Source organism: Phalaenopsis equestris, unplaced genomic scaffold, assembly GCF_001263595.1.
Source record: "Phalaenopsis equestris unplaced genomic scaffold, ASM126359v1 Scaffold001057, whole genome shotgun sequence".
Classification (NCBI taxonomy): domain Eukaryota; kingdom Viridiplantae; phylum Streptophyta; class Magnoliopsida; order Asparagales; family Orchidaceae; genus Phalaenopsis; species Phalaenopsis equestris.
The window spans coordinates 435,331-446,663 of record NW_018165496.1 but is presented as its reverse complement, the minus strand read 5'-3'; the positions used below and the strand labels follow the sequence as shown (position 1 = coordinate 446,663).

General features: G+C 38.2%; 1 protein-coding gene across 2 annotated transcripts in view; it reads left to right on the top strand.

Moving 5' to 3' along the window:
• The window catches only part of LOC110032915 (phosphoglycerate mutase-like protein 1), a gene marked incomplete at its 3' end in the record, with an annotated part of 42,193 nt that extends 31,840 nt beyond the window's left edge, over positions 1-10,353 (top strand). For both annotated transcript variants that reach the window (XM_020736700.1, XM_020736701.1), the window contains 1 exon segment: positions 10,234-10,353. In XM_020736700.1, coding sequence (XP_020592359.1) covers positions 10,234-10,353 — 120 coding nt within the window.
• Positions 10,354-11,333: the final 980 nt, after the last annotated feature.

The following is an 11,333-nucleotide window of genomic DNA, read 5'->3' as shown; positions in this document are numbered from 1 at the left end:
AAACCATGCCTTGTGTTGAGTCAAGGAGACGACTTTTCTCATAATTAAGTAATTACACTCGTACCCCCTTGAAGGAAATAGACATCCAATTCACACACATGATTGAAAATTAGAAAGAGAATTAGATTTATTAGGTTTATTGGCTTTCCACAGCTGTTATTATTTATTAATTCCCCTTATTCTGCATTATGTAGTTTCCTTTTGAGCTTTATTTTATTTTTATTTATTTGATTGTATTTTTATTTCTTTCTTTATTTGAGTCCATTGTAATTGGGTTTAAATACCCCTCTTTGTATAATGAAATATGCTACCTTGACCACCAATTCAACATGGTATTAGAGCCATGGCTCAAACCCTAGAAGATTCCACCTTGCAGCCGCAAAAATATATTGTTTGTCCTCTCCCGCTGATTCCTCCAATCTTCTTCCTCAGCCGCTGATTCCAGTAGGTCCCTTCCAGCCGCTGATTGTCGTTAATTCCTCCTTACAGTCGTTGATTCCCGTTGTTTTCTTCTACCGCTGTTTTTTCCTTTGCCACTAATTCCTACAGCTGTTTTTTCCTTTGCCGCTGATTCCTGTCGTTGTTTCCTCGAGCCATTCCGCTGATTCCTGCCAGCTCGTGACGCCTCCCTACAAGAATTTTAATCAGATTCATGTCTTTATGTACAGGAATTTCAATCGGATTTTTGTTTCTATGTCATGAGGCCTCCCTGCACAATCTTTTACTCGGCTGATTCCTCCAATCTTCTTCCTCAGCCGCTGATTCCAGTAGGTCCCTTACAGCCGCTGATTGTCGTTAATTCCTCCTTACAGTCGTTGATTCCCGTTGTTTTCTTCTACCGCTGTTTTTTCCTTTGCCACTAATTCCTACAGCTGTTTTTTCCTTTGCCGCTGATTCCTGTCGTTGATTCCTGTCGCTGTTTCCTCGAGCCATTCCGCTGATTCCTGCCAGCTCGTGACGCCTCCCTACAAGAATTTTAATCAGATTCATGTCTTTATGTACAGGAATTTCAATCGGATTCCTATTTCTATGTCATGAGGCCTCTCTGCACAATCTTTTACTCGGTTGTTCTTTCTCTGCAGCTTGATATTCTTTAGCTACTGAATTTCCCTCGTACCCGCATTTCTATGTCTCAGTAACTTCACATTACCTTTGGCTCTGTTGGAAGTATGGCAGATTCCTCCACCATCGAACCTCTTACTGACAGTGTGTATGAGATCACTAGAGGATCATCATCGACCTCAGTCCCTCGACAGACCGGAGGATCATAAATCAACATGACATTTACGACTCATAAACTAATCAACTTTTTGCAATGGTCTCAAGCGGTGTATTTGTTCGTCAAGTGATGCGGAAAATTTGGTCACCTCACAGGCATGATCTATGAACCTCCAAAGACTGACCCGACTTATGGAGCTTGGCAAGCAAAGAACTCTATGGTCATTTCATGGCTAATGAACTTCATGGAAACATCAAATGGTTGTTCATACATGCTTCTCCCTTCAGCTAGTGCCCAGAAAGCAGAGTAACTGCACCGGACACTTAGCGCACAGATTTGGCGCCTAAGCGCCAAGCTCTTGGGATCGTGCTCAGCAAACGGGCGCTTGAGCGCCCAAGGCTGGCACTTAAGCGTCAACTCCTTTGTTTGCGCTAAAAATATGGGAGCTTGAGAGCCCAAAGGGGGCGCAAATGCGCTCCCCTCTCTGTCAGCACCCAAACCCATCGCTTAGGGGCAGGAATCTTGAGGTGCTTCGGCTCCATTTACAAAACAATCTCCCACTTAGAGACAATAGCACCCATCACCAGTCCTCTGTACTTGTACTCCATCTGAATCACTTTCATAATCACGTACCGTGGTGTGGCTCAATCCCATTCTCAACCTTCATGAAACTCAACTGAAGCCAAGCGTAGCTTCAATTTACTACCGTTACCACCTTCATCAACATATCTGCAGGATTCTGAGCTGTGTTTCTTCTCCAGGAACAACTGCCATCTTCAAGAAAAGAGCGAATAAAATGATACCTCCCCTGAATGTGTTTCATCATGACATGAAAGCAACGTTCTTAGTAAGATGAATTGCACTCATACTGTCACTGTAGAGTCTTCCACTCCTGTCCCTTACCCAATTTTGTCATGAAACTCTTTAGCCAAATAATCTCCTTGCTAACATCAGTAATAACAACATATTTGATATTCATAGTAGAAAGTGCAACAATCTTCTGTAACTTGGAAACTCAACTCATCGTTGTGCTCTCCTATTTTCCACATCTCCCACCAAATTTGAATCTATGAATCCCTGTAGACTGATCTTTGTATTTCCATAACAAAGTGTCTTGTTGACTGTTCCTAAATGCTTGAGAATCCAATTTAACGTCTCCCAATTGATGTTGGTATGAATTGCCTATGTACCTTGTAACTACTCTCGCTGCATATACAATATCTGATCCAATACAAATCGCGTACATCAAACTTCAAACTGTTGAAGCATACATAGTTCTCTCCATCTGTGCTTGCTCTGCTTTATAGTTAGGCAATAGCTCCTTAGATAGTTTAAATTGACTACCTAAGGAAGTGCTAATTGGTTTAACCTCACTCATGTTAAATATTTGTAGGATCTTTTCAACATACTCTGTCTAAGACAACTTCAGTATTCATGTACTCTTGTCCCTGGTGATTCTCATCTTGAAGATCTTTCTAGTTGGATCTAAATTCTTCATCTCAAACTCAATTGATAACTGATTCTTCAAGTCCTTGATTTTCTCTATATCTGACCCTGCAATCAACATGTCATTTACATACAAGAGAAGCAAAATATAACAATTACCAAAGTGTTTGATGAAGCAATAATGGTCTGCCTCTAACACTTTAAGTGTCAATTGTTTGATATAAACTTGTCGTACCAGTGTCTCGGGGTCTGCTTTAAGTCATAGAGACTCTTCTTCAATTTGCAGACCAAACATTCTTTGTCTGGAACCTTGTCGCTACACCATGTATAACTTCTCCAGATCTCGTTGCAAGAAAGCTTCTTTTACATCCATCTGCTCCAGATGTAAATCTTCTTCTACTACCAGACTCAGCACAACTCACACAGTCATCATCTTCACCACTAGGGAGAAGATCTCTTTATAATCCACTCATTTTTTTTTGCTGGAAACCCTTCACAAAAAGTTGCTTTGTAGCGTTTGCTACAAAAGTCTGATTTGACTTCAAAGATTACATTTCTTCATCCATGGCGAGCTCCCACTCCCTTGAATCTTCAACTTGAGTGACCTCCTCAAAGAACTCTGGTTCATCACTATCAGTAAGCAACAATTAGTGTAAATAACTTTGTATGGGTTGTTTCACTCTGATCTCTTGACTTCTGTAGTCGGTGTCTGAGGAACATTCAGTGCTCCTTCTGGTTGAGCACTTATTCTTTCTCCATCTTTTGGATCACCAATATCATCTATCTCCACAAATCTGGATTCTTCAAAAGTAGCTGATGGACTGTACTGAGTTCTGATTCTATCCTTGTACATCTCCATCTTGTTGAAAGTAGCATTCTTTTTAGTGACGAATATTTTATTCTGATAATCCCATAACTTTTACCCAAACTCATATGAGTCATATCCAATGAAGGCACACTTGACAGATTTCAAGTTAAGCTTGCTTCTATAACTTGCATCAACATGCACATATGCAAAACACTCAAATACTCTTAGATAAGATAGACATACTTTTTTATCGGTCGAGGCTTTTTCAGGTAAGCATTTCTCCAAAGGTACTGACGAAACTATAATTAATCAGATAAAGTGCAGTGTTAGCTGCTTCAGCCCAAAACTGTTTTGGCAAGCTTGCATGCAACCTCATGCTCTTAGCACGCTCCATGATTGTTTCGTTCATGCGCTCAGCTACACCATTATGTTGCAGGGTCCTTGGAACAGTGAACTCATGCTTGACACCCTCTATAGCACAGAAATTTCTGAAGTTTTGATCACAGTACTTACCCCCATTATCTGATCTGAAACATTTCAGCTTCAAGTATGGCTCATTTTCTACCATAACCTTCCATTTCTTAAGGACTTCAAATACATCAGATTTCTGCCTTCAGAAATAAACTCGTACCTTTTTCATGTGATTAACAATGAATATGACAAAATAGCAAGAACCACCAATGGATTGAATTGGAGTAGGACCCCATAGATCGGTATGCACTAACTCCAGTTTCTTTGATTTCACCACTGACCCGCTCTTGGAGAAAGTAACTTTTTTATGCTTGTCATAAATACAGTCTTCACAGAAATTCAGATCAACTAATTTCAAATCATGAAATTTGTTCTTCTAAAGTATGGACTTCATACATTTATCGCTCATATGGCCAAGCCTACGGTGCCACAGACCTGCATCCACCCTGGTTCCAGCCACATCAATGAAATTAACCATTTCATTGATCAGATAAAGAGTACTTTCAATGTTTGCTTCGAGCCATCACTAATGCCTTCTTGATCACCTTCTGTGAATCACTTGTAAAAATTATCACGTCTCTTGACTTTGTCAGCTGGCTCACATAGATAAGATTTCTCTTCGATCTTGGAACACGTCTGACGCCAGTAAGCTTTCAAACTGTTTTATTCGGCAATTTGATATCAACATCACTTTTTTCTATTATATTGCAGGTCTTGCTTTCCCCCAAATAAACTTTTTCTAGATCACTATGAGTGTGGTTTTTGAATACCTCTTTATTGAGGCAAGCATGAAAAGAGAAACTTGAATCAACTGTGTTGGATTCAGTACTGACTAGGGATTACACCAGGGAATCATTTTGGATTTCACCTGTGAAGACATTAGTAGAGAAATTATTATCCTATTCTCTGTCATCAACTTTCCTTAGAGATTTACAATTCTTTTTGAAATGCTCATTTTTACTGCAGTTCCAACATTCTCCTCTGCTTGAATTGCAATTTTTTTTCTTGGACTTGGTTCTGTCGTTGTCTGTATTCCTGCTCAGATTCATTCTCTTTTATCAACATTCAACGCAGAACATAAAAATTCATCATTCGTTGTTTTTCTCGAACTTCTTCATTCAACATCAAACCCCCGAGGTCATCGAAGTTCAACTTCGAAGTCCCTGAAGAATTATTCATTATCGTCACCAAATAATCCTAGCTTTCCGACAAAGAAGATAGTATCACCGGTGCTCTGACCTCATCATTAAAGTTGATCCCAACAGAACACAACTGGCTCGACGCAATGTGAATGTTATTGAGATGCTCTGCCACTGAACTGTCTTTCACCATCTTCATGTCGAATAATTTCTTCATCAGAAAAACATTATTAGAAGCAGACGATTTTTCGTACATCTTGGCCAATACCGCCATGAGATCCACCGTAGTTTTCTCATTCATAATGTTGAACGCAACAGATGAGAGTATTAACCTAATCAAACTCAGTGTCATTCGATCCAACACTTCCCATTCCTCTCTAGCCATAGACTCGGGCTTCCTTGTGATTCTTTGTAGTGACAAGTACAATTTTTTTATGACACAACAAATCCTCCACCTGCATCTTTCAGAAAGCGACGTTTGTCCTATTGAACTTCTCCACCTTGAACCTTGCTTCTTCGACCATTGCTCTCACTCGATTTGAATCCCGCTCTGATACTAGTTTGTTGGGAAATACTACTCCAAAAGATTCTCTTTCTAGTTTCACCGCAGAATATGATCACGATTCGAAAAAGCTAGAACAATAAATTTAAGCACATAAATAAATTCAAAACAACTAGAAAAACACACGAAAATTTACGTGGAAAAACTCGAAAACGGAAAAAAATTACAGAGCAACACCACCACAAATTCACTATGAAAATTAGATATTTTTACAAAAGACTCACACAAGTTTGTTCTCCACACTCACACGAAGAAATTTACACAATATTCTTTCTCTGATTCGACGCGAAAAACACGCACCGAGACCAGAAATCCTCCTCTCCAACTATTCTCTTCTTCCTCAGGAACTTGTTGAAGAACACCAAAGGAAGATTTACACCCAACCCATCATTACGCCGCTCGAAATTGTTTTAAAAACCCAATAAACAGAGTAACTGCATCGGGCGCTTAGGCACCCATAATTGTTGCCTAAGTGTCAATTTCTCAAGATCGCACCCAACAAACTAGGAGCTAAAGCACACAAAGCTAGCGCTTAAGCGCGGCTCCTTTGTCTGCACCAAAAATATGGGCGCTTGAGCGCCTAAAGGGGGCGCAAAGGCGCCCCCCTCTCTATCAACGCCCAAACCCGAAGCTTAGGCGTCGGGACCTTGGGGTGCTTTGGCTCCATATACACAACAGAGCACAGGGAGTGACAACACATCTCTCAGGAGTTGTAGTTTATCTCGAGTCATTAAATGTCTCATTATGTTATCGCACTGTTGTTTGGGTCATCATAATTTCCAATATTTAAAAAGTTTGTATCTGTGGATATTTTGTAATAAAAATTTTCTAATTTTAATTATAAGACATGTCAGTTAACCAAACATCATCAGATCCATTACCCACCCACATTTACACACCTTCTGCCCTTTTTCATTCACAATGATTTGTGAGGACTCTCTTGCACTCCTAATTACACTAATAAATAGTGATTTCGTAGTTTGATTGATGACCACACTTAGATAACGTGGGTCTACATTTTAAAAGGCAAATCGGAGGTTGTTGTCTCCTTTCAAAACTCGTACACCTTCATTTTAACTCAATTCAAAACTCTTATTCAGGTCATTCAAATCGACAGTGGTCGTGAGTTTTTTAACTCTATTTTGAATGAATTCTTTATGAGAACAGTATCCTCCACCATAGCTCGTGTACGGACACACTTCAACAAAATGGGGTGGTCGAGAGAAAAAATTCTCACCTCCTCGATGTTTCTTACTCAATTATGTTTCAATCTAATGTCCCGAAACTGTTTTGGAACGATGTCATTCTCACCGCCACTTCTCATAAATAGGGTCCCCTATAAAATTTATAAGTTCAGAACTCCCTTAACCGTCTTGATGTCATACTTCCCTGTCAATCGGATTTTCTCCACCTTATACCCTTAAGATTTTTGGATCTACTGTTTTTGTTCGGAACACTACCCTCAATTAGATTAAAATTGATCTCAGATCCATAAAATGTGTTTTCTTTGGGTACTCCACTTAAAAGGGGTATCGGTGCTTGATCCTACTACTAACAAAATCTATGTGAGTGGTGATGTCTCCTTTTTTGAAAGTGTTCTCTATTTTCCCAGCCCGGCTCTGAGTGAGAGGAAGCTTGGGTTCTTAGACACTGTCCCTTATCCTACCCCTTTGGATTTTCCCCTCATTGTTTATGCCACTGAGGAGTCCCCCCTCCTTGTTTCTGCCACTAAGGAGTCCCCTGTTCCGGTTAGTGCACCATCTCCTTCTCTCACTATTCATGTCTACACTCGGCCCACACTTTTCAAGATTCTTACTCTTGAACCCATTATCTCTTTACAAGATCTTGACTCCAATCCAGGCGACATCCCCAGCGCGATCTCTCCTCCGAATGCGAATGTGAGTTCTTAGAGTAAGGTATGCAATCAGACATGCTCCCTCTATTCTATGGCAAAATATGTCTTTTTCCGTAATTTATCGCCGATCTACAGAGCATTTGTTACTGCCCCGACGGACCGTCAAATCCCAGCCACTAATGAGATTGCTCTTACTGATCCAGTTTGGAAAATGGAAGTAATGGAGGAGACGAATGCCCTTCAGTTGAACCATACGTGAGATGTCGTTGATCTTCCTTAGGGTAAGAAAGTTGTGGGGTGTAGATGAATTTTCAACACCAAGTTCAAAACTGATTGATCCTTTGAACGCAACAAGGAATGGTTGGTGGCTTAAGGGTAATCATAGACCTACGGAGTTGACTATGAAGAGACATTTTCTCCAATGGTCAAGTTAAACACTATTCGAGTCCTGTTGTCCCTTGAGGTGAATCTGGATTGGCTTTTATTTCAACTTGACATATGGAGAGCTTACAAAAGAGGTATACATGTGTCTCCCTCCTAGCTTTGACTCTACTGCCTCCAAAGGACTAGTGTGCAGGCTGCGAAAGTACCTATATAGGCTAAAGCAGTCTCCAAAAGCCTAGTTCGACAAGTTCACAAAGGTGTTTGTGGGCCATGATTTTACTCAAGTTCAACCAGATCACTCTCTCTTCAAACATTCTTCTAATGGTCATATAGCTATTCTGATTGTCTATGTTGACGATATTGTTCTTACAAGAAACAATCTCTCAGCATTGGAATCCTTGAAAGACATCCTTGCTAGGTCCTTTAAAATAAAAGATTCGGGATCTTTCTGGTACTTTTTAGACATGGAAGTGACTCAATCATCTCGAGGCATTTTTTTATATCAACGCAAATATGTGGTTGATCTTTTGACAAAGAAGAATTTTCTTCTGTGCAAATCCGTGGTTGTATTCATGGATCCCAATGCAAAATTATCAGATATTCTCAATACTATGCTGGTCAACAAGACTCACTACCAGCTCCTTGTGAGGAAACTCATCCACCTCGTCCATACTCGCCCTGGCATATGTCACGCAATTAGTATAGTGAGTCAATTCATGCATGACCCATATGAGTATCATTTCCAAGCTGTCCGCCAGATTCTCCTCTATTTAAAAGATACACCGGGCTCAAGTTTATTTTTCCTCGTCACACATCTCGGTCTATTGTTGTTTATAAAGATGTTAATTGGGTCGAGTCGATTCATGATCGACATTCCACCTTGGGGTATCACTCATTTATATGGGAAAATATTGTCACGTGGAAAAATAAAAAAAACAATTTGTGGTTCTCAGAGCACAGCTAAAGCTGAATTCCAGTCTATGTCCTTGGGGATCTGTGAAGCTCTCTAGTTACGCATCATGTTTAGTGAATTTTGTATGTCAACTTCTGTCACACTGCAGCTATTTTGTGATAATAAGGCGGCTATCAGTATTGCGCACAATCCAGTCCACCATGATCGTACGAAACATGTAGAGATTGACAGAAACTTCATGAAGGAAAAGATCGAGTCCGGGGAGATTTGTATTTTTGTTGTGCCCTTTATTGGTCAATTAACATATATCCTCACTAAAAATCTTTGTTGTTCTTTGTTCAATGACTTCAAATCTAAGTTGAACATGATTGACATCTATGCTTCAACTTGAGGGGGAGTATAAATTTATTAAGTTTATTTGCTTTCCATAACCGTTATTATTTATTAATTCTCCTTATTTATATTATGTAGTTTCCTTTTTTTATCTATATTCTATTTCTATTTATGTGATTGTATTTTTATTTTTTTCTTTATTTGAGTCCACTATAATTTGATTTAAATATCCCTATGAAATATGTTGCCTTTATCACCAATTTAACAAGGAGAAATTGTTTTCTTTCAAAAATTCATAAACTACATGCTTTTGAGCATCTATATATAGCCTTTTCATCTCCATCGGCTAATAAATGCGTTCCGTAACAGATCAACTTAATCCATATTTAAATTGCAATCTTTATTGATAAAATTATTTCCAACCGAATTTAAGATTTCCCTACTCCTGTCCAAAATAGCTGGATGGGGTAGAAAAGCCATGAGAAAGCCTCAGTATTCACAATAATTAAATGTTACAAGAAATACAATCTGAGCCCCCCTGACCACATATTCTCAGGGAGAAGAAACCCATAATCGAACCTGCAGGAAAAAATTGTAGCAGAATAATAGCCAAGCTGTAAAACTTGCAGCACGCTGAACCTTCTAGAAATCGTTATGGCTTCCCTTAGGCTGTGGCAAACCATAACTGTTAGTGAAGGGATGAAGTTGCCAATTAGTTTTGCCTTCAATTTTTTTTTTTTCCTTTTTTTTTTTCATTCTAGTTTATGGTTTTAAGAATTGAAGCTTGAACTAATCATGTCTTGGTTTATAGAACATCGTGAACAACATTTTTTGACAAAATTCCAAAACTACTCTTGAATTTATATCGTTTACATGCCAAAGCCCTGTGAGTTCAATTAGTTATAAATATACAAAGCTTGAAAAAGGAAGTACTCGGCTTCTTTGAATGCATGGGTACTCTTATCCTTCTTGTATTTTTTGAGCTGTTAAAGGCTGATATTCCAAATTTTGAGAAAATACTTTTCACCTTGCTCTGGTAGTGGTATTTAATGCTGTCAGAAAATTTCAAGGAAGCTGATGTGCGTTTCATTTCTTTTTTCAAGGTTATTGACAAGAAGAGAGACAGAAATAGCAGTCATTACGCATAGTGGATTTTTGTTTCATACTTTAAGAAGATTTGGTAAAGATTTTCATCCACTAATCAAAGATGAAATCTGCAAACAGTAAGTTTGAAAAATCTTTTCATTTTCATTTCATTGTAAAATGTACCAATTTTTATTGGCTCGCTAAAATACTATGCACAAAAAGATTGATTTGAAGCAAACTATCAAATTCACTCAAATTAACTTAAATCAAAGATAAGGATCAAGAAAATTTCAAGCTGCAATTGCGAGCCTGCACATTCCCGGTTACCTTATTTTCAACTTATAGTAGAAACTAATCTCATGATCAGGACAAATGAAGTTCATAACCATTAAATTCTAAACTTTATTCATTGAAGCATTCATGTACAATTATATTTCTTTTATTGTTTCAAAGACTGTTTCATTAGACCGAATGTTGTCTTACGTATAATTGAAATATAGATCTGGATTTTATTTCATTTCAAGTTTTAAAAGCATTAGTTTTGTAAATATTTAATGTCAATTCATGTAAAGGTTTTGCAAGTGGCTTTATTTGCATACACCTCTAACTTATTCTTGATCAACATGAAGCAAACTAGATTTCAGCAAGGAAGAAAGAATAAAGGAAGCCAATTGCATTATTTAACACAATGCAAATATGAAGCAAACTATATTTCAGCAAGGAAGAAAGAACAAAGTTAAATTATATAGCTATATGGGTAATTTATATAGGCTTTGTTGGGTGCTTCTCATTATGAATAATCATGACTAAAATGAATAAGAGAGAGATTTATGAAATCATAAAAAGTGTTTTGAAATTTCAGTGGGAGTCAGTGAGCTAAGTAGACTAGATTAAATAGAAGCTTTGAAAAATTCATTTTTTTACTATGAACTTTATATGACAATCGTGCAAAAAAGTGGCACTGAAATGTTTAATCTTAAAGACGGCTGGAGAAGATTTTATATCACTTGGCCGAATGGGAGAAAATTTTAGACATTGTGTGTGTAGGATACCCTTAGTTGCAAATATATGAATTAAATTGCAATTAAACTTATTGCACATTGTCAATGATCAATAT